Source organism: Dioscorea cayenensis, chromosome 9 (assembly GCF_009730915.1).
Source record: "Dioscorea cayenensis subsp. rotundata cultivar TDr96_F1 chromosome 9, TDr96_F1_v2_PseudoChromosome.rev07_lg8_w22 25.fasta, whole genome shotgun sequence".
NCBI lineage: Eukaryota > Viridiplantae > Streptophyta > Magnoliopsida > Dioscoreales > Dioscoreaceae > Dioscorea > Dioscorea cayenensis.
In genome coordinates, this window is record NC_052479.1 from 30,139,630 (window position 1) to 30,165,364 (window position 25,735).

The 25,735-nt window shown below is 35.0% G+C and overlaps 8 protein-coding genes and 1 non-coding gene across 13 annotated transcripts; 5 read left to right on the plus strand and 4 right to left on the minus strand.

The window, feature by feature from the left end:
- Positions 1-461: 461 nt before the first annotated feature.
- Positions 462-3,659, minus strand: LOC120268237 (nuclear pore complex protein NUP43). The gene is given in 6 exon segments (XM_039275674.1): positions 462-835; positions 922-995; positions 1,483-1,507; positions 1,509-1,715; positions 2,290-2,359; positions 2,986-3,659. Coding segments are annotated over 6 exon segments (1,071 nt in total). The 5' UTR covers positions 3,606-3,659; the 3' UTR covers positions 462-760.
- Positions 3,660-4,332: 673 nt separating this feature from the next.
- Positions 4,333-7,223, minus strand: LOC120268373. Its single transcript, XM_039275802.1, has 5 exons — positions 6,885-7,223; positions 6,088-6,305; positions 5,529-5,657; positions 4,731-4,862; positions 4,333-4,644 (listed from the first exon to the last, which is right to left on the minus strand). The coding sequence occupies exons 1-5, from the start codon at positions 7,174-7,176 to the stop codon at positions 4,531-4,533; spliced, it is 885 nt and encodes a 294-aa protein (XP_039131736.1). The 5' UTR covers positions 7,177-7,223; the 3' UTR covers positions 4,333-4,530.
- A 1,084-nt stretch (positions 7,224-8,307) lies between these two features.
- LOC120268281 (tubby-like protein 4) lies at positions 8,308-10,571 on the plus strand. Its single transcript, XM_039275727.1, has 9 exons — positions 8,308-8,960; positions 9,042-9,144; positions 9,239-9,415; positions 9,484-9,539; positions 9,616-9,718; positions 9,798-9,887; positions 9,967-10,062; positions 10,155-10,222; positions 10,308-10,571. The coding sequence occupies exons 1-9, from the start codon at positions 8,641-8,643 to the stop codon at positions 10,381-10,383; spliced, it is 1,089 nt and encodes a 362-aa protein (XP_039131661.1). The 5' UTR covers positions 8,308-8,640; the 3' UTR covers positions 10,384-10,571.
- On the minus strand, positions 8,850-12,344 carry LOC120268279 (pentatricopeptide repeat-containing protein At4g31070, mitochondrial). Of its 2 annotated transcripts, XM_039275726.1 has the most exons (3): positions 12,039-12,130; positions 10,524-11,937; positions 8,850-8,939 (listed from the first exon to the last, which is right to left on the minus strand). In XM_039275726.1, the coding sequence occupies exon 2, from the start codon at positions 11,931-11,933 to the stop codon at positions 10,551-10,553; it is 1,383 nt and encodes a 460-aa protein (XP_039131660.1). In that variant the 5' UTR covers positions 11,934-11,937; positions 12,039-12,130; the 3' UTR covers positions 8,850-8,939; positions 10,524-10,550. The 2 variants fall into 2 exon arrangements, with proteins under 2 accessions (XP_039131660.1, XP_039131659.1); XM_039275725.1 differs by having other exon boundaries at positions 10,524-12,344.
- A 1,352-nt stretch (positions 12,345-13,696) lies between these two features.
- Positions 13,697-13,769, plus strand: TRNAE-CUC. The gene has a single exon. It is a non-coding gene; the product is annotated as a tRNA-Glu (tRNA).
- Positions 13,770-14,039: 270 nt separating this feature from the next.
- On the minus strand, positions 14,040-14,640 carry LOC120269220 (putative per-hexamer repeat protein 5). The gene has a single exon (XM_039276564.1). It carries the CDS (start codon positions 14,571-14,573, stop codon positions 14,160-14,162), a length of 414 nt encoding a protein of 137 aa, XP_039132498.1. The 5' UTR covers positions 14,574-14,640; the 3' UTR covers positions 14,040-14,159.
- A 2,502-nt stretch (positions 14,641-17,142) lies between these two features.
- LOC120268777 (E3 ubiquitin-protein ligase GW2-like) lies at positions 17,143-19,752 on the plus strand. Of its 4 annotated transcripts, none has more exons than XM_039276053.1 (8): positions 17,143-17,460; positions 17,707-17,758; positions 17,839-17,884; positions 18,676-18,757; positions 18,836-18,974; positions 19,067-19,160; positions 19,244-19,316; positions 19,390-19,752. In XM_039276053.1, the coding sequence occupies exons 1-8, from the start codon at positions 17,254-17,256 to the stop codon at positions 19,618-19,620; spliced, it is 924 nt and encodes a 307-aa protein (XP_039131987.1). In that variant the 5' UTR covers positions 17,143-17,253; the 3' UTR covers positions 19,621-19,752. The 4 variants fall into 4 exon arrangements, with proteins under 4 accessions (XP_039131987.1, XP_039131988.1, XP_039131985.1 ...); XM_039276054.1 differs by having other exon boundaries at positions 19,250-19,316; XM_039276051.1 differs by having other exon boundaries at positions 17,144-17,460; positions 18,836-18,980.
- A 1,098-nt stretch (positions 19,753-20,850) lies between these two features.
- Positions 20,851-21,742, plus strand: LOC120269497 (keratin-associated protein 6-2-like). The gene has a single exon (XM_039276832.1). The coding sequence runs from the start codon at positions 20,858-20,860 to the stop codon at positions 21,686-21,688; it is 831 nt and encodes a 276-aa protein (XP_039132766.1). The 5' UTR covers positions 20,851-20,857; the 3' UTR covers positions 21,689-21,742.
- A 1,254-nt stretch (positions 21,743-22,996) lies between these two features.
- Positions 22,997-25,256, plus strand: LOC120269293 (tetraspanin-8-like). The gene is made up of 2 exons (XM_039276625.1): positions 22,997-23,579; positions 24,817-25,256. The coding sequence occupies exons 1-2, from the start codon at positions 23,079-23,081 to the stop codon at positions 25,126-25,128; spliced, it is 813 nt and encodes a 270-aa protein (XP_039132559.1). The 5' UTR covers positions 22,997-23,078; the 3' UTR covers positions 25,129-25,256.
- Positions 25,257-25,735: the final 479 nt, after the last annotated feature.

Consider the following 25,735-nt stretch of genomic DNA (forward strand, 5'->3'; position numbering starts at 1 on the left):
CCAAGAAAATGAAATTATTCGTTTCCCATTATTATAAATATATATGTAATAAATTTATTGAGTTGATTAAACTAGAATTATGTGTGTTAGTTTGTATGTGTGTATATATATGTACATATTTGCAGTAAATAATGGGTCTTGTGAAATATTTGAAGAAAAAATAATATATATAATGATCAAGTCATTTTTAGCCTTATATATTTTTTTTTATGGTCATTGTATTTAATATAGCTTTTTATTTCATCTTTTGATTGATTTTCAACCATATATTAATAATTTTTCTCACTGTATTTATAGAGATCAAAAATAGTTATATGATTAAATAATAATGCACTTGTGACTTGTGAGGACAAAGAAGAATTTTATAGGGATACATATACATATTACATACATATGAATCAAGTAAAAGATGCTCAAAATTAATATATTTGTATTGATAAAATAAAGGGAGTAAAAGAGGGGGAAAAAAAGGATTTTGTTACATTATAATGTTCAACCAGGGTCCAGAACAAACTCATTTCTACAATAACAAGAAACAATTGAACATCTTCATAGATTAAACACACAGAAATAACAACAAATCCAAGACCATGTTTGGTTCTGCTTTGTGAAGTTAATTGATGGATCTATCCAAATGTAGACATTTAGACATTGCATAAGGTTTTTCATTGAGGAAAAAAAAAACACAGATTTTACAAGCTTCACTGAATCACAAAACCTTTGAATCACAGAACTTGGTTTTTCAATTCAACTGTGAAGTTTAAAATGCAGTTGATGTCTCCCTTGATCTTGGCAAGATGCCAATCATTTCCCACTCCAAGGTGCAAATCACATCCTGGAAGAGAATGAAATCATCAAAATGAAGATGGTGCTTTCAAATTAATGGGTTTAACCGGTAAACAGCATTATTTTTCGACTTACAGATGGATTTTGAGGATCTATATCAAAGCCATTGATAGCGCAAGCCTCAGCCAGTAATTCAACAGGTTCTTCACCTGCAGACCAAACATCTCTAAGTAGGCAGTTCCATACATAAAGAATCAAAGTGAATCTTATGAATCAATATATATATATATACAGCACGTAAACAGCTAAGCTTACCAGATGAACAAGTCGAAATGAGGAGCAACTTGGAAGGATAGGAAAAAATGGCACTGAGCAAGTCCACTCAATGAATGGATAAACTGACTGAAGTAGTGAGTGTTTGCAGATAAACTACCTGAAGTGGCAGTAAAATGAGAATCAAAATTATTCAATGAACAAAATCTGTACACTCCATGAACATAAGGGTGTGGAAATCAGGCTAAGTGATAGGTCCTTTGCAGCAATTTAGATAATTTATACTATAAGAAGATAAGACATGAGTAGCTCTAACAAAAAAATAGAAAGTGTTCAAGCTGGCTTTTGGAAATATTCTGTTCAAGTCCCTCAAGATGGTAAGCAGTGCATAATAAATAATCAGATATGAGGATTGCGGCAAACCTTGTTCAAGAACTGCAAGAATTCCCATCTTCTGAACACATCATAACAGGCAGAATCCTTGTAGGACCAGTGGCAATGCTAGATGATTGTATATGGGTATCATATCGGACCTCCCAAACCTCACTCTCTGAAGTAGGTTGAACTGTGTCACCCATGCCAACACCAGATAGAAGGATTGGCTGATGCTGCCACCGAAGATCCCAGGCAAATACTGTTCCGGAAGAAGCTCCAACCTTCAGCCATTAATTTTTTTTAAAAAAGTATCAGAATAAACTTGAAGTAAATCCCACTATTGGCTGGATTAATACATGCACCAATCCAACCACCAAGATAAATTCAAGATATTTTTATCAAATCATGTAATAATGGACTTTAATTCATACCATTAACCAGAGTTTGATGGAAGAGAAAATAAACAGAAAAACAAAAATTAGAAACATTTTGTTGAGCCAAAGCCTAAATCTTGTGGTTGTAAACACCATGCATTAAATTACACATGTTGCTGGAAAAACCTTTGTGTGATACTTGTAAAACCATCAAAAAGCTGACAATCAGAACTTAGGTTGATGGTCCAATACATCCATTGTGATCAGGGCATAAAATTTTTGAAGTGAAAACTAGGATAACAGGATAACAAGTTGCTTTTCATGACAATTTGCAAAAGTAAACTATGAACAAATTTTCCACATGACAAAAAACAGTCAGGAGTTGAAATTGAGCTTACACTTTTTTTTGGAAGAATAAGTAAATCTGCACATAAAAGCAGTTAGAGAGCAATACATTGTAGAAATTCAAAAACAATCTTACCACACATATATGTTTTCGAGAAGGATGAATATCAATTGAATGCACCATGCCAATCGTGTTTCCGCATGCCCTGCAGCATCAGCACATCTAAAAGTATAAATATATATGCCCAATTACACAGAAAACTAATAAAGCAAACCAGTATATAGCAATCAATTTTACTGACATAAGCCTAACACTCATGTTATCTGTGTCGCAACACATACTTACACTCAGAAAGCACTTTTCAGATAAAAAGTCAAAAAAACAATTTGTATCTATATTGGGAGAAAACAGAGAAAAATCAGATGAGCAAGAAAAAAAAGGGAAAAATTTTATCAACAAAATTTTCTTTCATTCTATCATTCAATTTATTTTCTACATTCAACCAGACACAAGAAAATAACTCCTCTAGTTGTTATCTTTTCCTTTATCATTTTCCCTCAATTCCAACATAATAAGAAGTCAACAAAAAAGTCAAGTTTTCCATCAAAAGAACACAACGCCAGCAACTCCACTCTCCAGCAATTCACCAAATCTTGGAGAGGAAGTAACATTCCAAAAAGAAGCTTTCAAATATTCAAGACTTTAAGACCATAAGAAATAATGCCCTCGCCTTCAGAAGCAGAAGAACAATATCATTTCCAACCACAAAGATCATATTTTTTACTGATAAAAAGCCTAAAGAATTAGATCTCTAAGTGAGCACCAACTCACCAATTTCCCTTGAACTGGGCCACTGCTCCACCAGGCTTCCTCTGATCCCACCACTGCACACCAAACCCTAGCCCACCAGTGGCGAACTCCGCCGGCGATCCCCACTTCACAGCACTATACTCAACCAACCCCATACTGTCAAAAACCCTCCTCCATTCCAACCTCCCATCTCCAACAGCAACCAGATTCACCCTTCCATCCTCACCAACGCTCACCCACTCCCTCCCTTCCATTTGCCCATCAACATCAGCCACGGTGGCGGCAGAGAACGCAATGTCACTAACTGAGAGCTCGGAATCGATGGATCCTTCAAAGGGGTCAATGGAGAGTAGGTGGAGGGAGCCAGCGGAGGTGGCAGCGGTGGCTAGGAGAGGCTTCTGGGGTGACAGTGAGAAGCGGAGGGCGGAGATGCGAGAGGGAATGGGGTGGGAGGAACGAAGAACGAGGTTAGGGCCAGGGTTCAGGGCATGTACCTCAACGGCAGAGGAGGATGAATCGGGGTCGTGAACGGCGGCGGCAGCGAAGCGGCGGAGGGAGGAGAAGGCAGGGATCCATCGCACGGCATCGACGGGGTTGGGCTGAGGGAATCGGTGGAGATTGGGATCGCCGGCGATGGCCATTAGGGCTTTCAGGGTTTTGCAGAGATTTGGAGGGAGGCGAGAAGAAGAAGAGCTTGGAAATATGCGATTTGGTCCTTTTTCTTTTAACCAAAATGCATAGAACTCCCTTAAAAATTTAATTATTTATAATACGGTTTAATGATTGTGATTTGTTTAGTTACTGTATAAACAATCTATTTAACAATTTAAATTAAAATACTGTGCATTTTTTTACTGTGCATTATTTATGAGCGGACAGTAATCTGAATACTGTTTATCTTACTTTTGACTGCATAATAATTACTATTTATTCATAATCAAGAGACCATTAGATTGAGATCCAATGGTCTAAATCAACATCAATAGATCCATAATCTATGGAGGTTCACATAGAATTCATCCTCACACCTAATCTTCTACAAACTTTGATAGAATTCAATTATATACACATTGGGTTTTCAACCACCTCAATAACTTAAACTAGAGATGTTTATTTATAGCCGTTCAATTATGGTCCAACAACAACTATTTATATTGATATTATGCAAGTTTACTGTATAGTAATATTTGATACTGTATAATTAGTCAAAAACGTCCATAGAATTCAAACCTAAAGAAATCTTTAGATGATAGATCCTCCATATATATATATATATATATATAATCCTATCCTCGGAAATAATCATCTTATAAACACACAATACACAATGCACAAAAGCCACTAATTATTTCAAATGGTAGATAAATATTGATATATATTTAAAAATTTCGCATTCTCTCATAATAATCATCTGAGTTGCATACAATGCAGCAATGAGCATGGAAGCTGATAATAATCTGGTTGATGATTTTGTAAAATTCAACAAAACTTGATGTGAATATTTCATGAAATTTATATTCTAGGCTCCATGAAAAACAGGGAGTTGAAATACAACAAATTCTAAGATCAGATGATCTTCAGCTCTTTCAGCCAAGCTGAATGTAGTGGGCATGGATCTGGCTTCCCTTCGGCGAGGGCCTTTTCTGTTAGTGAATAGAACCAGCCATTTCGCCACTTGAACTGTATATAATAGGAAACTTTTCTTACAAAATCAATCTGAAAATTGAAAGTTGGGGTTGTATGATCATGATATTGAGTGAACCTACCTCTTTTACTGCAGTTGGGAAGTGTGCAACAGCTCGAGAATATGCACACAACCGATCTTCCATTCCTTCGTCAAATGTTAGACCCTTTTCTGCAGCTGCCGCAGCAGCAAGTTCAGCGATGAGACTGGCAACCTGAGCAGAAAAAGGTTTCTTGATTATTGCTATGGTTTTCATGCAATTAGATATTTCTGCAATTATCTGAACTTGTTATAAGATCATGTATCAAGTACAAAGGCAAATTGAAGTTCAAGCGAGCTAAATCTGTACAGTATGCTAACATAAAACAGATCCTAATCTATGAGGTCAATGAGCTAACTACATTTGGTTGATTGGGCCCTTAAACGTGCAAGTTGGTCATTTTGGTCCTTCAACTGAGAAAAGATGGAAAAAGACTAAAAATTAATGGAAAATGAAGGAACAAAGTAACCAACTCTTAGTTCAGGGATTATCTCTAACCTCATCTTAATTTAGAGGCCTAATTGATCAAAGAACCTTAACTGAAGGACCAATCAGCCAATAAGAGGTCACATGAAGATGCAAGTTGTTTAAAAAGTTACATAGCATCCTACTTATGTGGGAAGAAAAGAATGTGAAAGAAATAAATACCCCTGATTATCACCTTCTGCTTGTATTCCTATCAAAGTATTATATATAAAAAGAAAAGAATCTCTCTTCTTCCTATAATATTCTGAACATTCCCAAGAGTAGGTAAAGACATGTGGGATGTTAAGGTGCAGAGTAGAAAGTCTATTTAATACATAATCATATTTATGGAATATGCCAGAGATAGACGCTTGCCTCAGACCGATATTCTTTCTCAACAGTGCCTACACTTGCTCCTGGATGACGAGCTCCAACAAGCATAAATGCTGCAATCCATATAAGCTTCTCCAACATTTGTTTCTGAAAAGCATCCTTCTCAAGAACCTGATCACATTAAGAGGTGAAGAAAAAGGTTAAGCAGTAAAACATTCCAAGTTGTTGTAAGTGAACAGTAATCATAGGCTTGATTTCCAACCTCAAAAAACAAATCTTGCAGGCATAAGAAGTATACTACCACAGTAGTTAACCAATTGCAGGTGAACTTATTGTGAACAGCAGAGGAACAAAAGCAATGGAACCTTTTCGTCTCATTTATCTTGCAACTATAAAGAAAAATAATAAATATAAACTTCAAACCACTCTAGTTTCTATTAATGAGTTCAAACTTCAAAGTTTCAGAAATCATTCTCTCTCATTGTTAGCTAAGAAACAACCTACTTCTAAGATTAAAGATGAATGGTGCAGAGGGATTACTAATAATCTAAATAATTTTGAACATCACTGAAACAAGAATATAAAGACCCATGGGCCATACCTTGCAAGAAAGGCCACCATTTTGTAGCCGGGAGGCAACTGCAGATGCCCATTTGCCATAGGCTGCCGTCAGCCCCTCTGGATTAGTATCAGTCTTTCCATCCACCGGAGCTTCCCCGAGTTTTGACACAGCAAAATATGCCAAAACTTGATCAGCTTCATTAAGGCCTTTACTTTGAAACCATGGCTCAAGCATCCCATTCTGGAAGAAAACCAAATCTGTTCAAATGTTAACATCTGACTCATTCAAAGTGCTCAAAAGCATCAAAACATTATTTTACACCACTTGAACTTTCAAACATTCATTCTGAAGGAAAAACCAACTCTACTCTTAATCATTGCATTTATACCAAACTTTCTCTTCAATAAATTCATAAGCACAAATAATTTCCACTCTGTTGTCCATCCTAAACCCTGCTTAGTGTTGTCCACATCTTTTTTAAAAATTCACAAGAAAAGAGCAAACATTCCATAAAATTTTTGAGCTAAATTAAGACTTATAATATGATGATTTTTTTTTATAATAAAAAAAAGGAGCTTTCTGACTTCCCTTATCTATAAACAATGAGGAACACAATGAACAATCAGCGAAATTGAAAATGCGAGGCAATGTAAGAAAAAAAATTAGATTGCAAAAGAGATCAGAAAAGAGCTCCTGATTACTTAAAACAGCAAACAAAGAAATTAAGCATAAAATGCAAACACTAAGAGAAATTTAGCATAAAAAAGAACACTAAATCAAGCACCAAAATCAAAGGAACATGAAAACCACCGAATGAATTCAGGGCAAAATAGTACCGTCCCATCGAGACGGCGGAGTGACTTGGAGAACAGCGTCAAGATCATCATTCCGGGTGCAAACCAAAATCGGGCCCTCAAACTCCGCCGGAACCGTGCCACCCCGTCCGACGAGAACGTCCCGGCCATCACCCAAGCTTTGAAGCATCCTCCCAACCCTCCCACCCCCAACAATCACAGCCGGCACGCAGCCAGCACTTGCCATCACCCTTGAAGCCCTAACCCTAACCCTAGTCCGAAGAACGGAGGGGAAGACGGTGGTCAAGGGCGAAACCCTAGCGGCGGTCGCCATTGCCGTCGAGCCATGAGCTTCGCGTTCTCGCGCGCTTTCTGGACGATTCCCAAAGATTCGTAGCCACTCGTTTCCCTTCTTCTTATCCGGATCTCATTGTTATCGGGTTTGGATCCGGATCCGAAAACATTGGGAAATTACCTGTCACTCCCTCAACTTTTCTGATATTACTTGCCGCTTCACTTTGATTTTATTTTATGTATATCACTTTTTGAATAGTTTTTTATTATTTAATTTAATGATGTTCTACAATTTTTTTTAGTAAGGTTAAAGTCACACGTCTCCTTTTAATATTTTTTCTACATTATTTATTTTGAATTTTAAAATATGGAATATTTATTTTGTATTTGAATTATAGATATTTATTTTAACGAATAAAATGATATAATTCAAAAACTAAAATTTTATATTTTAGAGGTTAATATCAACAATGATCAAAATTTTAAATACAATCCTTCACTTTAACTCTTGTTTCTATAAAATTTATTGCTCGTTTTAATAAATAAATTTTAACTATATATTAAAGATAAAAATATACTTTATAAATTATAGTTATCTGAATTAAAAAAAAAGTAACATGCAAGAACAATAACAAAAGATCAAACATTTTATAAACAAGCAAAAAAATAAAGAAGAAAAATAATAAAAAGAATGAGAAAAAAAAAAAATCTAATAAAAATATAAACATTTTTTTGACGAACGTGGATAAATTATACATTAAAGATGAGCGCCTGCATATAACACAATCACAAGCTCAACAATACATATGTCCTCATTTTATATAGACTGAGGTCAAACCTGTCTCTTTAGCAAGACACGAACATTTCACGCAAAATACTTAATGCTAATAGATTAACGGTTTTGGATAAAAAAATTCAGGCATCTTAAAATTACAAAAACTAAAGATTACAAAAAAAATTATAGACAAAAGTAACAGTCTATTAATACCTGAAAAACTATGTCACTTACTCATTTTTTATTAAAAGGTTCTCATATTTTATACTAATACTATATTGTTCTGTATAAAAAATAAATAAATAACAAAATAAATGAAAGGGACACCACATCTAAAAATTTAAATAATAATAAAAAGATGCCACTTCTTTTAATAATTTATATTCATCTCATCAAGTCAAGTGTGTCCCAACTCCCAAGTCCAACATGTTATCAACAACAAGAAGCTCATGGAAGGGAAATTTAACAAAACAAGAAGCCACACAACAATGCATGTCCCCACAACAAAAGAAGTCAAAAGAAACAACATAAGTGCACACCAACTCTGACACTGTTTTTCTCTGCTCCTCACCATTCCCAACAATTTCCCAACCGTTGCTTTTCAAATTCAAATCTCCCTCACAACCACCCAAACACAAACATGAACACATACAAAGCACCTTCATCTTCATCTTCATCTTCATCTTCATCTTCATCACTTCCACTCATAAAGCTTAATCTTTGCCAACAATGGCAAGCTTAAAAAAACCATCTTTGCTCTCACCTTATAAGTCATTGTATCTTAATCCTCTCAATGACAAAGAGAATGTGGAACCAACAAAGTTGATGAGTTCCTCCAAAACAATGAAGCCAAGCTCACCTGTGACCAAATCCAGCAGCAAAACAAAGTTGCCATTAAGGCCTTCTTCATTGCAGCTTTGCATGAAGCTCGATGATCCGGAGTCGCTTCTCGGAGTGCCTCGGCCGATCTCTTCGTCATCTTCTGATGCTTGGGACTTCTCTGACTCAGAGGCTGCTCCTGCTTCTTCCTGGTCCACATTGCCAAACAAGTAAATTGTTGTAATAAGTTAATTTGTGTTTCTCTATTCTTCATATGGTATGTATCATCAGAGCTATTGTTTGTATTGCAGGTCATTGTTGTGCAGGCCTCTTCCTTTGGATGTGGGAAGGTGTACTTGTGTGATAGTGAAGGAGATTTCAGAAGGGATGAGTGCTTATTCACTTTATACCAATGTGAGGCTCTTCTGTTTGTTGAATCTATGAATTTCTATTGGTTTTCAGAAATGGTTGGTTGATTATAAGTATGCTGTTCTCTGTGTACAAACAGGAGGGTCAGGGACGAAAGGATCGGAAACTGGCTGTTGCTCAACATAGACGGCGAAACGGACGGTCCGAGTTCATAGTAGCACAGAATCCAAAAGGAATATGTTGTAGCTCAGATGAGAGTTTCCTAGGAAAAATAACTGCCAATCTAATGGGATCAAAGTACCAGATATGGGATCAGGTTTGCAATTGATCTCAATCTAAAAAATGAGAAATTAAATGCTAATTGGAAATTCTTTGTATTTGTAGGGAAAGCCTGTTGATTCAATAAATAATAAGCGCAAAAGATTGCTTGCAGTTGTAGCGTAAGATAGATTTACTTGACTTGATACCTGTTTCTTTGCTGAGGTTTTTCTCATTTGAACTCATGATTTTATGCAGATTTGCGCCTACAATAACTACATTGACAGGGAGTTTTAGAAGCATGAGAGCATGGATACCAAAACAACAGTCTATGCAGTTAAAGAGCACAAATGCAAGTCAGGTAAGTTTGTGAAACCAAATACTACAAGAAAACAGTGTACAAGAATTAAATCTAGTTTCCGTATTTTGAATTGTTATAGATTCAACACACAAATGGACTTTCAAAGGACTGGGAGGAGAAAAGGAACAGATCACATCAACTCTTCTCAAAGACTCCATACTACAATAAAGTCAGCAGCATTTCTTTTAATCTTTAGATTTCAGTGGAGAACCAATGTTTTAGGATCATAATTTGAGTTTGTTGTACAGGTTTCCAAGAGGTACGAACTAGATTTTCGAGAAAGAGCAGGAAGACCAGCGCCGAGAATTCAAACATCAGTGAAGAATTTTCAGCTAACAATGGAGGTAAATATTAATAAATACACTTACTAGTCAGCTATAGTTTGAGACTATTAACTTGAACCGATAATTTGGTTTCGATGATATTCGGGGATCAGGAAAAAGGAAGACAGACAATTCTGCAGCTCGGGAAAATCGGGAAATCAAAGTATCTGATGGATTATAGGTGAGTATTGCAGAGAATGCAAAAGCATATGAATTTAAAAACAAAAGATTAGAACACTAATCTTTATTCTTTTTTGTTTCTGCAGGTATCCTTTGACAGGCTACCAAGCATTCTGCATTTGTTTATCATCCATAGATTCAAAGCTCTGCTGTTCAGTTTAGTATTCACAACCTTCAGTGGTTCAATCTCTGAACACAAAAAGGTTGTCACGTCTAGTGTCTGTCCTAGATGTGTTGAAATCCTTACGGCACTATGTTTTTGTAAGCAATACAATGCTTTGAATTGAAACTAGATCTCATACCTGAAAAACATCAAAAGGCTTCTTTAATTAAAGCTCTAATTGACTTGATCCTGAGGTCTTCACCAGTCCTCTATCCCTCATCATTCCCAGTACTCTCTCTTTTCCAATCCAATTACCAGTCTCTGCATGTATCATAGATAACAGCATGTAGTTTGCAGCATTCTCTGGCTCTAAAACTAAAAGCTGAAGAGCCAAGCTCTCGGCCAACTCAAACTTGCCACTAATCCTACAGGCGAGAACCAGTGAGCTCAAAAGCTTGGGGCTTGGTCTACTACTCATAGTCCTGATAACATTATATGCATCTTCTACCATGCCAGACCTCCCAAGAAGATCAACATAGCATGCATAATGTTCCGGTAATGGACTGGTATCACCATTGAGCTCTTTCATCTTGCAGAAGATTTCATCTGCCTTGTCGATGAGGCCAGATCGATTGCACGCTGATAAAATTGTGAGAAATGTAATACTGTCTTGCCTTATCCCTCCTTTCTCCATCTCATAAAACAATCTCAAGGCCTCGTAGCCATGGCCATGAATGCCATAGCCTGAGATCATACAGGTGTAGGACACTGAGTCCTTTATAGGCATCTCATAAAAGGTTTGAACAGCCGAGGCTAAGCATCCACATTTGGCATACATATCTATAAGAGAATTCCCGATGAAAACATCTGAAAGAAGGCCAGACTTTAGAATAGAGCAGTGTACTCCTCGCCCATGATCCATTGATGGTAACCCAGCACAGGCCAAAAGAATAGCCAGCATAGTTACAGAATTTGGCTTGACACCATCTATCTTCATCCTGTTGAAAAGCTCCATGGTTCTGAAATTGTCTCCATGCCTGGTGGAATTCATCATCATCAAGCTCCATGTGACAACATCCTTAAATTGATCTTGTTCAAAGACAAACAGAGCAAGGTGAAATGCTTGCTTAAATTTACAATACATGTCTATGAGTGCTGCAATAACTCGAGGTTCCAAATCAAAATCATGCCGAAGAACATAACCATGAACTTCTTTCCCACATCGCAAAGCCCCAAATTCACCACAAGCCCGCAAAACTGAAATTAATGTTACCCGATTCGGCTTCACTCCTTCTCCAACCATCCCTCTGAATAACTCAAATGACAAGCTATGATCTCCACCCACAACACAACCCGTGATCATTGCAGTCCAAGAAACCTCATTTCTCTCCGACATCAATCCAAACACACTCAAGGCCGAATCAAGATCGCCACATTTTGAATACATATCAACTAAAGCCGTCAGCAAGAGAACACCCGATTCGAAACCTGCATTACGAATAGCATGACCATGAATCTCTCTCCCATACCTCAAGTCCTTAAACCGAGCACAAACAGAGAGCACCGACGCAACCAACTCAGGCTTAGTGACATAACCCGAAAACTGCATCTTCCTAAACAAATCCACAGATTCAGATAAACACAAATTGGTGGCATAACAATTAATCATGGAGTTCCAAGAGACTACATCTCTCAGAGGCATTGTGTCGAATACCTGTCGTGCAGATTGAAAACAAGAAAACCTAGAGTAGGTGGAGAGGAGAGAGTTCATGGTGATGGGGTCAGAGGAGAGGCCGGATTTGAGGATGGAGGAGTGGAGCTGGAGGACAAGGGGAAGGGAAGAAGGGGAGGAGGAGAGGGACTTAAGAAGGGAAGGGAGGGACAGTGAGGTGGTGGTTGCATGGTGCTGGAGGGAATGAAGGTAGTTGTGGATGAGGGTTTCAGTTAGCTTTTTGGACATTGAGATGGCGGGAAAGAGTGTAGCCGTTAGATGGACACAATCAAGGTTGTTTTAGGGTATAATTGCCATACATGTAATTGTAATTGTGTGTGTGTGTGTTTTTTTTTTTTCTTTTTTAGTCTTTGTAATACTTTTAGATACATTTAAGTCCTCATATTTGATCGAGTTGGGACTTTCTAGTCCGAGACATAGATGACGTTATCTTCACCGTTTCTTTTGAACTAGCATAGCTTTAAATATTCGCTATTAGGTACAATTAAGTCATTATATTGATCGAGTTGGGACTTTTTAGTCCCCCTATTTCGTAATAAAAAAGTCACATTCATCGTTAGGTACAATTAAGTCCTCATATTTAATCGATTTTGGACATTTTAGTCCTTCAATCTCATAATAAAAAAAACCACGTCGGCGCAAAAAAAAACGGCGAAATTAACGTCATTTATGCCGTGGACTAGAAAGTTCCAACTCGATTAAATATGAGGACTTAAATGTATCTAAAAGTATTACAAGGACTAAAAGGGCAGAAAATACACAATTACATGGACCTATACCGTAATTAAACCTTGTTTTAACAAGGTTCCGGTAAAACCCATCACAAGCTGTTAAAATTCGAATAATGACGAGCGTAGTATATTTCTGATAATATGAGTAGGAGTTGTGTACAGATGGTCTTAATACATAAATGTACACAAGCTCTAGCTCTATTTACTCTGTTCAGATTTATACACACTTCTGCATTTTTTAGTGGCAGTGGCTCATTTTGATAATTTTTTAAATTAAAAAATATTAAAATTAAAAATAAAAACCTAATAATGTTTTATTATGCTTTTCAATCTCTTTATGAAACTAGCAAAGTTGTTTAAAAATAGAAAAAATAATTTTGAGAAAGTTGCTCTTCTCTGTGAAGGGGATTGTGAACTGTGAATGTTAATAACTTAATATAAATTTTAAATAGCACTTTTAAATAATTTGATTAAAATTTGTAAAAAAAATAAAGTAAATGATATGGTTTTGAAATAAGTGATTAATTTAATTGGGTAGTTGCAAAATCAAATTTTTGGGAGAGATGTCATGGTTTTTTGTTGCTTAGTAAAGCATATCAAAGTTGACGGAACAAGAGAATATATCACATTTATTATATGAGTAAATATAATTAAATATTTAATTATGTCTTTTTTCTGAAAATTTACTAAAATTGTCAAATACCGTAAAATAAAAGTCATTGTTTGGGATGGAACACAACAAAAAATAAAATAAAATAAGACTTTGAAGTCAATCAATGAATGATGAGAATTTTTGAGGGCCACCTTGAGTTTATGAATATCTGTATAAAATTTTATTTTTAAGCCTTGATTATTTAAGCCAAATTTTAAAATAAAATATATTTAATTCTTTCATAAATAGTATGCATCTCCGTTGTAGTCTAGTTGGTTAGGATATTCGGCTCTCACCCGAAAGACCCGGGTTCGAGTCCCGGCAACGGAATTTTATTTTTTATTTTTTAAATTTTCCGGATTAAGCTTTAATCTTTTTCTTGGTAGATTATTCTCTCATTTTCTTGTTTACTTATTTATTTTCCATAAAAAAAATGAACAAATAATTCAACCAGGCTCACATGGTTTTTTTTAAAGGTTCTCTTTTTACCTTTTTTTTTTATATAAATAATATTAAATAAATTAAGCTTTGAGCGTTTGTACCCATTATTTTCTCATATTTAGTAATACTATATATATAAACTCCAACTTTTTCTTAGAATGATAGTGAAATATAGTATTGCAAGCTATTATTATTCATCATTCATTTATTTATAAAACAAGGGATACATCATCAAGCATTTCAAATACTATTTAATATTTTTCCCACGTTTTTTTTTTTTTAATTTCCATGTCCTTCACCATAGCCTTCTCCTTCACCAAAACCTGAGCCTGAACCCGAGCCTGAACCTAAACCTGCACCCGATCCTGCGCTCGAACCAGCACCCGAACCATCCCCGGATCCTGCACTTGAACCAGCTCCAGACCCTGCACTCGATCCAGCTCCACTACCTTCTGAAATAGACCCAGATCTAGAACCCGAAACTGAACCCGAACCTAAACCCAAACCTGACCCCGAAGCAGAACCCGAACCTGAGCCTGAACCTGAAACACCACCTTCTCCTAACCCAACCCCAGCACCCAAACCTAGTCCTGCTCCAAGCCCAAGATCCATCCTTGAAATCCTACTCTCTGAAACAAAGGCCAAGTAAACCACCATTACAATCATCACAAAAAAGACCTTGAAGCAAGCCATGGCAAGGAAAGAAGAACACACTACTTGAAAACCCTAATTTAATTTCTTTGAGGGAAACTAAGTTCATGCCATGTATTTATAGGATTAAAAAAGTTAGAGACAAGATGGTGTGATGTTGTGGTGGCGAGAATTGTGGTTTAGATCGTTAGTCAGTGGAATTAATTAGTCTATGTTTAGTGGGGTGCCCATTGATTTGTGATGGTTGTTTTCTTAGGTTGAACGTGTAATTCCACATTGATGTTGCTTAAGTCTAACGTGTCATTGGTCACATTGGTCTTGCCTTAGCTTTATTTATATCACATTAGTGTGACTGATGATGATGATTTTGTCTGATATATAAAATATTATCTTTAATTAATTATTTATCTTATCGGTCTCATATGTTAATATATTTATTATAAATACGACTAATAATTTATCTATATATATACGTTTCAATTAAGGTATTTATAGGTATTTAAAAAATGAATGGACTGTTATAATTAATTCAATAAAATAGTTCAAAATACATTGATATGTAGAATAATAATAATTATGTCTACTATAGTACAATGTGATCAGCTGTTATATCATGATGGTTGCTACAATGATGTTGGGTGCCACAAACAATTGTTTTGCTACAGTAAACAATATATATATATTATATGAGAATGGATCCCCAAAGACATTTTTATATTTCAAATGTTACTTTTTATAGTGGCCATTAGATTTAGACATGTATTTAACAGTCACTATCTATTTAGTACTTAATAATATCTAACATTACTCAAAGATATCAAATCACAATAATTAACAATAACTCTATACATCAACTATACAAATAGCGAATAGGTTCACATTAGTATTAGTATGATTGAGAGAGATGATTATGATTTTTGTTTGATAAATATATTATTATCTCTAATTATTTATCTTATCGGTCCCATATGTTAATATGTATATATATATATATTGGTTGGTTGTTTGATTTAGTGTTTGGAGTTTTATTTTATATTTGATGTTTATTTATGGTGGATTAAGGAGACTGATACCACTGATTATATTTTATATTTTATTGTTCAACAAAAACTAATGAGTGATTATTTATCATAAATTATTTCATGCCTATGATAGGTTGTTATTTATGTGGTTTATATCTATTTTGTATTTGATTGCTATGATCAATTGTTACAATATTGATAAGATTGATGATGATGATGATGATGATGATGATGATTATATTTTATATTTTGTTCCATTTGAAAGTTGAATCTTATCTGGCCATGGACCTACAAGCACTAAATTTCTTAGAATATCTGGTATGTGTATTTCCTTGTAGACATAAATATATACGTATATAAGAAAGGTGCTGTTCTTTAAAAATATTTGATAACAGTTAGTTAGATTATTATCTAATAGTTATTTTTTTATACAGAGAATTGTGTTTGATTATTGTTTGGTACTATTTAACATTGCTTGGTACCATACATGGATTAATAATATTAGTTGGATTCAAATCTAATGATTAATGTGAACATTCATAGATAGCACGGTATATATAAATATATATATACTGCGATATGTTCTCTGTAGATGTTCACACAACGTCTGTAAACTGTAAAGAAGATGAGAGTAAAGGAAAGAAAAGAAAAAAAAGAGACATATAGGAGGGTGAAGAGAGATATTGGGCAATAGTGATGAGAAACAATGCCTGAGTATTGTACTGGGTTGAAAATGAGTGAATGAAGTGGTTGAATAGTTTCTGTTAATATCAAACAAATCACTCCTACAAATAAAATAGTTTGTATTTTATTTCTTCCTCCAGAAATCGTTTATATTTTTTTTTTTAAATGAAAGTAAATTGAAATCTCCAAAATATTGGATAAAAACAATTATATAAAAAGAAGCTTTTGTGTGATGTTTAATTTATTCTGAGAAGTATATTAGCAATATCAAAAAGATTACAGTAATTTTTATTTTGTTTATTATTATTTTTAAATAAATCAATTACCATTCATTGCCAATTAAAATGCAATAACATAACACTCGAGTGGAAAAATAAAATCAATACAAAACTAACCATGCAAGAGTATGCTCACATGCCACCGAAGGTGAAGTATAGCATGATCAAAGAAATATTAATAACAAGCACATATTCGGTATTGCTGAAACAACAAAATCATGATTATGAGGATGTAATGTTTGTCGTAAGTTGCACTAGATAAATTGAGTGATTAAATTTCTCAAGAATTACAATAATTAAATGATGAATAATGATTCATTAGTGAATTTTACTATGATCTATATATGTCTGTAAATTTTGAATTTACGAACACACTCTCTCCCTCTAAATCTCAACCCCACTAGTCCCGGAGATGATATCTATATATATATATATATAGATGTTATTCCATATCAAATCTTAAGGGTGAGGAATAATCTCAAGGCAAAGAGAATGGCATTCATGTAATTAATTAAAAGAATGAAGGTCCATTTCGTCATTTCACCCTTCTTTCCCGCCACCACCGCCATTTCCCTCCCTCTTTGCTTGCAAGCTCGGGCTTCTCTTTATTTTTTTTTTTTCCTGGATTATATTCTCACCCTCTTTTTTTCCTTTTTGTACTCCTTCAAAAGCCCCTCCCTTTCTCTCCCTCTCACGCCAAACCCTAACCCTAATCCTCCAGATGATCTTTGATCTTCAATGGGGAACTGGATCTTCGCCCGCGCCGCTGTCCGGCGCCGGGTGGAAGACCACCTGACGCGGCCGCGGCGTCTCTCTCGGCAGCTCTCCAATGTGGATTACAAGAAGCTCCGAAAGCTCATCGTTTCCGGCAAGCTCGCCCCCTGCTTCGATGCTCTCGATGATGCCTTCTTTGATGACCTCGAGGAATGCCCCATTTGCTTCTTCGTGAGTTTCAGTTTCCCCTCTTTTTGATTCACCATGAATTCCCTTAAATTCCCCCAAAAAAAGAGAAAAAAAAAACACTCTATAATCTTTTTTTATTGGTAATTTTGGGAAATGTCATGTAATTACAGCAGAATTTCTACTAAAAATCACAGCTTTTTTCTCCTCAGTAAATTTAAGTTTGAATTGACTTCAATTGGAAATCATGTTTGTATTATAGATTTTTATTGATTTATTTATTTTTTGTAGTATTATCCGAGCTTGAATCGATCTCGATGCTGCGAGAAGGGAATATGCACTGGTGAGATGAAGTTTTCTCTTGATTACTTGTTTTTATGATAAACAAATAGGGTTAAAATTCATGAATTTTTGCGTTTGCAGAGTGTTTCTTGCAGATGAAACCAACAGATGTTTCTCAGAAAATTCAGTATCCTTCTAAGCTTCTAGTTTTTGGTTCATTTGAAATGATGTTGTTTAGAATTCATTAATTTGTTTCGATTTCATGTGTTGATTATTTGGATATATTTGTGCTGAATTCTTACTGCTTGTTTTGGAACTGTATTTGATTTTGTTCTCCTGATTTCAATGTGAAACTCTACAATTTTTATGATTTGATAGAGTTCATTATCAAAGACTTAAACACATGTGATGGATCATTTTTGACAATCATCCCGAATGAGCTATCCTGGTTCTTCATTTAGTTTTGAACTTTGAATTTTTTTATGTTTATTCAATTCTAAAGTCTTTGATGATTCTTATATTGATGTTGGATCATATGATGTTTGCTCTTTTAATCAATTCTTAAAAATTTGCAATTTTTGGGTCATTTTTTGTTGTGGAATTCAAAGAGGCTGAAATCAGTCCACAGTACATGTTTAACTTGCCTAGCCGCCTGCCAGCATTATTCTTTCAATCAATATAAGATTTACATGATAATTTTTTTAGCCTTTCAAACAAGGAGTTTTTTTCTTTAATGTTTGGTTGAATGAATATAAAGTGGACAGTGAAATGAAGGTAACTGTATCATAAAATTTTACCTGCTTTGCAATTTCATATTCTCATATCATCGATCTCAATTCTCACTTGGCATTTCATTTTTCTGAACTATTTGTCCTCCTTTGATCTGTGATAACTATGTTAATGTATATTACATTAAATGTTTCATCCATATGTTCAACACAAGGAACTTTCGTATTTGAATTACTTATCCTTTTCAAGATGTCCATACTGCAAATACTCATGCTATGCAGTTGAGTATCGTGGTGCACGAACCACAGAGGAGAAGGACATCGATTTAGCTGTATGAATCTTTTATTTATTCATTACCCCAATTTATCTTTTTATCGAGAAATTCATGGTGACTAGCTAGTTGACACAGGAAGAACAAAAGGTCATTGAAGCAAAAATGAGAATGCAGTTTGAATCTCAAAATGAGAAGAACATCTCACTGCCTGATCAAAGCCATCTAATTAGCTCTGAAGTTCAATCTCCGGCATCAACAAATGCCGAACAATCTGGTGATGGTAAACTACACTCTCTTTTTTTTCAAATCAGAGAAAAAAACCATGTCTTCTCAAAAATAACCATGCACTTAATTCTGTATGATCAGTTAATGGAAGCAATGTAGAAGATCAAAATGGCACTCTAATACAAGAAAGTACAGAAAACAATTACTCTTTGACTCGAAACATATGCCGTGCAAGGTCTTCTAATATCGAACTTCTTTTTCTGCATAATTTTCTTTCTCGGTAATATTGACAAAACAAACTTCATTGTTGAAATCAAGATGCAGACATGAAAGGGTTCATACAAGTCTTGAAGAAGTCATGTTGATGGAAACCATATGGCAATCTATTCAGGTAATAATTTCCATTCTTTTTGCATGTAATTAATATCGAAACCGGAAATGCATATATAAATAAAGTTTTACAGGATGCAAGAGTGGATCGAAGCGAAAACAAAGAGCCTTCTGAATCAAGTGACACAATTGAATCTCAAATTGAAATGAATCCAGAGCTTAACAACAGCAAAATTTCTGCATCTTTTGATGATGGAGAGTGTCATTCATCGAAATCATCGTCACCGGATAATAATTCCCCGCAAGATAATCCATTGAAGGTCATCGATGTCGTTGGCTCAAGTAATTCTACTTCCACTTCATAATCTTGTGAATAATAATTCTCTCTAATTATTTCCAACTCTATCATTTGATCTTGAAATTTGTTGTATGTTGTATGTATTATGTTATTTCTTTCTCATTTTTTCTGTATATTTTAAATTTAATAATGAAATCTAAAGTGGTGCTTTTTACAAATTGCCCCTTGAGAATTGCTTTAATTATAAATATTGTTTTTTCTTTTATATATATATATATATTTTCTTATATATATATATATATATATAATACATGCAGAGAAGTTAGTGGAAGAATTGGATTGGGAATGAAGCCTTTTTTTTAAAAAAAAAAAAATGAAATAAAGATGGAATTTAAGTAGAGCCAATGAGAAAGATACAAAGAAATATGCAAATGTAGCAGACCAATGGAATAAGTTTGGTTTAAAGTTTGTTTATGTGCATCCAAATGTACAATACGTGGCCTCATTATCAACCTTTTTCATGCAATTTCATGTGATCCCCATTAGCCCTTAATCAACCTCTTCTTCTCTCTTAATTTTATTTATTTATTAGCCTTTTTTAAAGGGCCCGGCCCGGACCCGAATATCAGCCCGAGGCCAGATTTAATTAATGGAGAAAAATTAATTGGGTTTTAACTTTATGTGTTGTTTTTATTAATATAAAAATATTAAATTAAATTAAATTTATTAAAAGTGAAGAAAATATGGGTGGCATTATTTTGATGCATTTGATTGAGCATTTTTTTAAAAAATAATCAAACTAGTGATGTAATCATATATTTTTTTTTACTTTTATTGTTTAGTTTAATTTAGTTAAAAAAGAAAGTGTAAATTCTTCACTATTGGGTTTTTCAATATTTTGTAGTGAAAGTTGAAGATTTAATTATCAATATTTTTTCATAGTGAGAGATATAAATAATTTTCTCAAATTTAATCAAATGATTTTATTTGACTGTAAATTTTTTTTATTGAATTTAATTTCAATAGTAAAAAAAGTTCATTTTCTCAACAGTAAATGAAGATATATGTTTTTTCTAATATTAAATAAATTATTTTATTAATAAAGATACTTTTCTTAAATTATTTATGTGACAAGTTCTTTTATATATAATTTTTCAAGTACACTCAAACCTAACCCAAGCCTAGAATTTTCCAAAGCAACCGGGCTCGGGCCAACCCGCCCATTAAACAACCCTAAGGTGGTGCCTATAAATGTAGGTCACATTACATTAGTGGATGTAACTAAGTAGGTTTAACTAGTAAATATGTCCTCCCTAATGTTCATACTCACGACGTCTCTTCTGGTGCTATGCATCACTTTCACGGTGGCCGGAGGTCGACCTCCGGTGAGGAAAGACCTCGGTATTGATCTTGGCGGCGGCGGTGGTGGTGTAGGTCTTGGGCTTGGCCTTGGTCTTGGTTTGGGTGGCAATGGTGGTACATCAACATCTGGCTCAACTTGTAATTCATGTTCATCTAACTTGGGTTCGGGGTCGGGGTCAAGTTCAGGTTCTGGTTCGGGTTCAGGTTTAGGTAATGCTAAAGGTTTTGGATCCGGTTCAGGCTCTGGTGATGGCAATGGAGTAGGTTTAGGGTGCACACCTCCTAGTGCCTCCTCTTGCGGTGGTGCTTGTTCATCAAACTCTGGTGGCGGCTCTGGTCGTGGCTCAGGTCATGGCCAGGGATTTGGTTCTGGTTCAGGACATGGTGAAGGTTATGGGTCTGGATCCGGATTTGGTTCTGGTTCTGGGCATGGTGAAGGATATGGGTCTGGATCTGGATTTGGGTCTGGTTCAGGACATGGTGAAGGATATGGTTCTGGATCCGGATTTGGTTCTGGTTCAGGACATGATGAAGGATTTGGGTCTGGATCTGGTTTTGGGTCTGGCTCGGGACATGGTGAAGGATTTGGGTCTGGATCTGGTTTTGGGTTTGGCTCGGGACATGGTGAAGGATACGGGTCTGGATCTGGGTTTGGGTCTGGCTCGGGACATGGTAAAGGATATGGGTCTGGATCCGGGTTTGGGTCTGGTTCAGGTTCCGGCTCAGGTTATGGTGAAGGTTTTGGGTCCGGATCAAATGGGGGACATGATTAAATAATAATCATTTAAGTGAGAATAATCTTGATGCGAATCTTTGTTTTCATGTTTGCTGTGTTTAAGTATCATAAACTATCCATTTGATGGGCATAGTTTGGATACATCTTATTATGTTTTCTTTGTTTTAAGCTTTAATAAAACAAGTGTGTTTTTCTATCTATTAATGCTTTCTCTTATCATTTTCATCAATAATTTATTTTTCTAGAGAAGCATTGATCTTATATATTATAAATTTCAAAAAATCTAAAAATTAACCAATTAACCAAAAAGTTATAAATTTAGAAAGGAGAAACTTGTTATTGTAAATGATTCAAACTAAGAGAGTTTTCAAGAAATTGAATCATTTTCAAGGACTATTGGTTACTTTCCTCTTTTCAAAACCACCAATCCTCATCTTCACAAGTGATTAATGTTTATTTTTAATTTTAAAATTTTAAAGTATTAAAAAATTCAAAAGAAGGGTTTGAATTATAGCAAGTGGGGTTGACGGTTACCTCACCGCAGTATTATGATAACGAACTTGTTTAATCTCAACTGTTGGATATTGATCGAACGATTAGAATCAAAGGTGTAGGTTAAGCTAAACTGAATCGCTCATTTGGCGGGCAATCGTGGAGTTTTTTAACCGCTTCGGTGAGCGTAACTAAACGTAACCGCAAATCCATAAAACTATCAGAAAGACTGTTATTTACGAAAAGGTCCTTGTTCTTTTTTTTTTACATACAAACATCATTTTAAATTTGCCAGACAGATATTTATTTATTTTAATTTTTCATTCAGTGAACAACTAAAATATTAATAACTGAAAAGGTATGTATTTAATGTTTAAAAATTATAAAAATTAAATTAAAAAAGGAAGTTTCAAATTTTAATTTCAATTTCTTTTTTCTCCTATTTTTGCTTTTTATATTATATTAGAAAATATTGGTGTCATCTTTTATTATCTTAACATTTCAAGGCTGTATAATAATATTAGGGCTTCTCTAACAATAAACATTATAAAAAAAAAATCAGATATATATATATATATATTAAAAAGTTTAAAAATCATGTATACATTATAAAAATATTAATATTAAAAATTTCATCTTTCAAAAATTATTCTAAATAAAGAATTAAAAAAAAGATTTATGAGAAATTTTCAAAAAGCAAGGGAGTCAAACGTAATTTCTATTTTTACTTTTTGCCCCCTAAAGAACCACATTATAATATTAAAAAAGAAGAGGGGGTTAATGAGAAAAGTTCACAAACAAAGACTCAAAGCCTATAAATACCAAGCTTCTCATCAGCGTCCATGGCCGCCATTCCCGAGACCTCATCCTCATCGCCGGAGACGAAGACGAAGACCCGAAGACCCGAAGACGAGCAAGAGAGAGAGAGAGAGAAGATGGTTCGAGTGAGCAACAATGTCGTTGGATGTCTCAATCTCATCACGCTGCTTCTCTCCATCCCCATCGTTGCCGGCGGCATCTGGCTCACCAGCCGCGCCTCCACTGACTGCGAGAAGTTCCTTGAAAAGCCTGTTATATTTCTTGGAGTTTTCCTCCTTGTTGTCTCCCTCGCTGGCCTCGTCGGCGCTTGGTGCCGCATCTCCCTCCTCCTCTGGCTCTACCTCGTCGTCATGTTCCTCCTCATCGTCGTTGTCTTTTGTTTCACCATATTCGCGTTTGTTATCACTAATAAGGGCGCCGGAGAAGTCGTTTCTGGGAGGGGGTACAAGGAGTACAGGTTGGGGGACTACTCGAATTGGTTGCAAAAGAGGGTTGATGCCGAGAAGAATTGGTTGAAGATCAGGAGCTGCATTCAGGAAAGCAAGGTTTGCCGCCGTATGGAGGAGAGGAATCAGACTCTCAATGAGTTCCTCCGTGATGATCTTTCACCTCTTCAGGTCTTCAATTCATTTCTGTTTCTGATTTCCTTTTTTCTCTGCTTAAGCTTGAATATTGGCATGAGTTTCTTGATGATATCTCTGGGTGGGATTTGGGGATGTTTGGGCTTAGGGTTTCTTGAAGTTACTATTTTATTTGTGTTTTATCTATTGGGCTAAATACTTGATTTTTGCGTCTGGGTTTCTGTTACTCTTTTGTGTGTGTGTGTTTGAAGAAATTAATCGATTTTGATGTGTTTGTTCAGAGTGTTCTTGTGGAGGATTTCTCTATGTTGATTTGGATAGAGAGAAGAAGGAGGAAAATAAAAGTTAAAAAAAAAATGAAAATAAGATAAGAAGGAAGGAGAATGATTTGGTGGAATTTTGTGGAACTTAATAGGGAAACTATGATAAGTTATAGGGCATGACTTTTATGCTTCTTTATTGCATTTTTAATTTTTCATTGGGAAGGGTTTGGTTTAGTACTGAGATGCTTTCTTCATTAAAGCAGTCATTTTGGTTGTTGTCATGGTTATCTTATCCATGGAGTATTAAACAATTGATGAAGACATTTGGCTAGAAATATCTTTGTAGTTTCTTGTTGCAAATTCTTGAATTTTTACTAGTCATAACTTATTTGGAAATTTTAAGCTAATTTTGTTTTGGGAGATGTATTCTTATCTGATTTTTAGCTAAAACTGAATCTTTCTTCTGGTTGTTTAATTACTCTCTTGTACTGAGCATTTTACTCCGTTCTTTTTAGTGTGTCTCTAGTTTCTGCAATTACTGCTAAACCTGCAGAAAGAGAATTTGTGCTAAATATAAAAGTATCCTTATCTGTCCGTAAGTAAAACATGGGTATATTAATTCACATTTTGTTTTTTTTTTTCAAAGTTTTTCATTCCCCTGATTGTGAGATTTTTCTACTTTTGAGAATGTGAAGCTTATTCTGTAGAATATGTCATCTAATCTCTCTTGTTTTGAAAGCTTACTTTCTTTTCCATGTTTATTTTTTAAGTTTCACGGCACTACGAAATTCTATTCTTGGAGCATTTGAATGTTGCAGATAATCTATTTTTGTTACATATACATTTCCATCTTTTACTCAGCACAATTAACTCAAACAAAGTTCGTGCTGTACATTTTGGCTTTGGCATTGTAAATCTTTGAGCAGGTCCCAACTCTTGTTTGTAGCTTCTTATTTTGTTCTTTTATTCTTCCAAACTTATTTGTTGTGTATCTTCTTACTCTTGTTCAGTCAGGATGCTGCAAACCTCCAACCGCATGCAATTTTATTTACCGTAGTGCAACTGTATGGGACAAACCTTCTGGCTTTGAGTCCAACATCTCAGACTGCAACTCTTGGCAAAGTGATCCTGCCATTCTCTGCTACGACTGCCAATCCTGCAAGGCTGGCGTTCTTGCCAATATCAAGCATGACTGGAAGACAATTGCAGTCGTCAACATTATCTTCCTCATAATCCTAATTGCTGTCTACTCAGTTGGATGCTGTGCCTTCAGGAACAACAGGGAGGAAAATGCTTATCCAAGATGGAAGGGTCATCCATAGTCAGAAGTAGGTATCTAATGACCCTTACTTTGCTGAATTTAGCACTCTCTTGATGTTTTAGCTTTATATTTGGACAAATGCTGTTCTTCAGATCTTTTATCAATCAACTTCTATTGCTGTGTTCGATGTTGATATGCATTATATTCTAGCATCTTACAGGAAGTTGGTTTTGCTTCTCAACCCATTATGATTTTCTTTTGGTGTGGGGTTTCATGTTTAATGTGGAGTGTGTGTGTGGGTGTCTGTGTTTTTGTACAACTTTCTTCTGAAAAGGGTTCTCGTTGAAATTCTACTCTTTGTTTTTACATTTCTTTACATTTGGAAGAACACAGAAGTGCTCGCATCCTGGAATATTAACTACTTAGATGGCTGGATAGATGATCTGATGGGAAATTGTGGTGCTTATATTTTCCTCCTGTAAACACCTGCAGCCAACTATTTACTTGTCATCCATAATTTTTCATTAAGGACATAGAGTTCCTCCTTTATATTTATTACTAGCAAATTACTCCATATGTAGTTGTTATCAAACTCATTGAAATGATAATTTTGCCTTCAGTTTATGTAGCCTTGAATTATGCCCACTTCAGTAGGAGTTGATATAATT

What these genes read in the sequence shown, in the direction of transcription:
- LOC120268373 (XM_039275802.1), bottom strand. Translation starts at nt 7,176, where the DNA reads ATGGCGACCGCCGCTAGGGTTTCGCCCTTGACCACCGTCTTCCCCTCC. An exon ending in TCCGCCGTCTCGATGGGACG is followed by an intron (nt 6,306 to 6,884) that starts GTACTATTTTGC and finishes ACATTTGAACAG; the next exon opens with ATTTGGTTTTCTTCCAGAAT. An exon ending in ATGGTGGCCTTTCTTGCAAG is followed by an intron (nt 5,658 to 6,087) that starts GTATGGCCCATG and finishes TAATGTGATCAG; the next exon opens with GTTCTTGAGAAGGATGCTTT.
- LOC120268281 (XM_039275727.1), top strand. Translation starts at nt 8,641, where the DNA reads ATGGCAAGCTTAAAAAAACCATCTTTGCTCTCACCTTATAAGTCATTG. An exon ending in CTTATTCACTTTATACCAAT is followed by an intron (nt 9,145 to 9,238) that starts GTGAGGCTCTTC and finishes GTGTACAAACAG; the next exon opens with GAGGGTCAGGGACGAAAGGA. An exon ending in AAGTATCTGATGGATTATAG is followed by an intron (nt 10,223 to 10,307) that starts GTGAGTATTGCA and finishes TTGTTTCTGCAG; the next exon opens with GTATCCTTTGACAGGCTACC.
- LOC120268279 (XM_039275725.1), bottom strand. Translation starts at nt 12,284, where the DNA reads ATGTCCAAAAAGCTAACTGAAACCCTCATCCACAACTACCTTCATTCC.
- LOC120269220 (XM_039276564.1), bottom strand. Translation starts at nt 14,573, where the DNA reads ATGGCTTGCTTCAAGGTCTTTTTTGTGATGATTGTAATGGTGGTTTAC.
- LOC120268777 (XM_039276051.1), top strand. Translation starts at nt 17,254, where the DNA reads ATGGGGAACTGGATCTTCGCCCGCGCCGCTGTCCGGCGCCGGGTGGAA. An exon ending in AGAAGGACATCGATTTAGCT is followed by an intron (nt 18,758 to 18,835) that starts GTATGAATCTTT and finishes TAGTTGACACAG; the next exon opens with GAAGAACAAAAGGTCATTGA. An exon ending in CGAAACATATGCCGTGCAAG is followed by an intron (nt 19,161 to 19,243) that starts GTCTTCTAATAT and finishes GTTGAAATCAAG; the next exon opens with ATGCAGACATGAAAGGGTTC.
- LOC120269497 (XM_039276832.1), top strand. Translation starts at nt 20,858, where the DNA reads ATGTCCTCCCTAATGTTCATACTCACGACGTCTCTTCTGGTGCTATGC.
- LOC120269293 (XM_039276625.1), top strand. Translation starts at nt 23,079, where the DNA reads ATGGTTCGAGTGAGCAACAATGTCGTTGGATGTCTCAATCTCATCACG. An exon ending in ATGATCTTTCACCTCTTCAG is followed by an intron (nt 23,580 to 24,816) that starts GTCTTCAATTCA and finishes ACTCTTGTTCAG; the next exon opens with TCAGGATGCTGCAAACCTCC.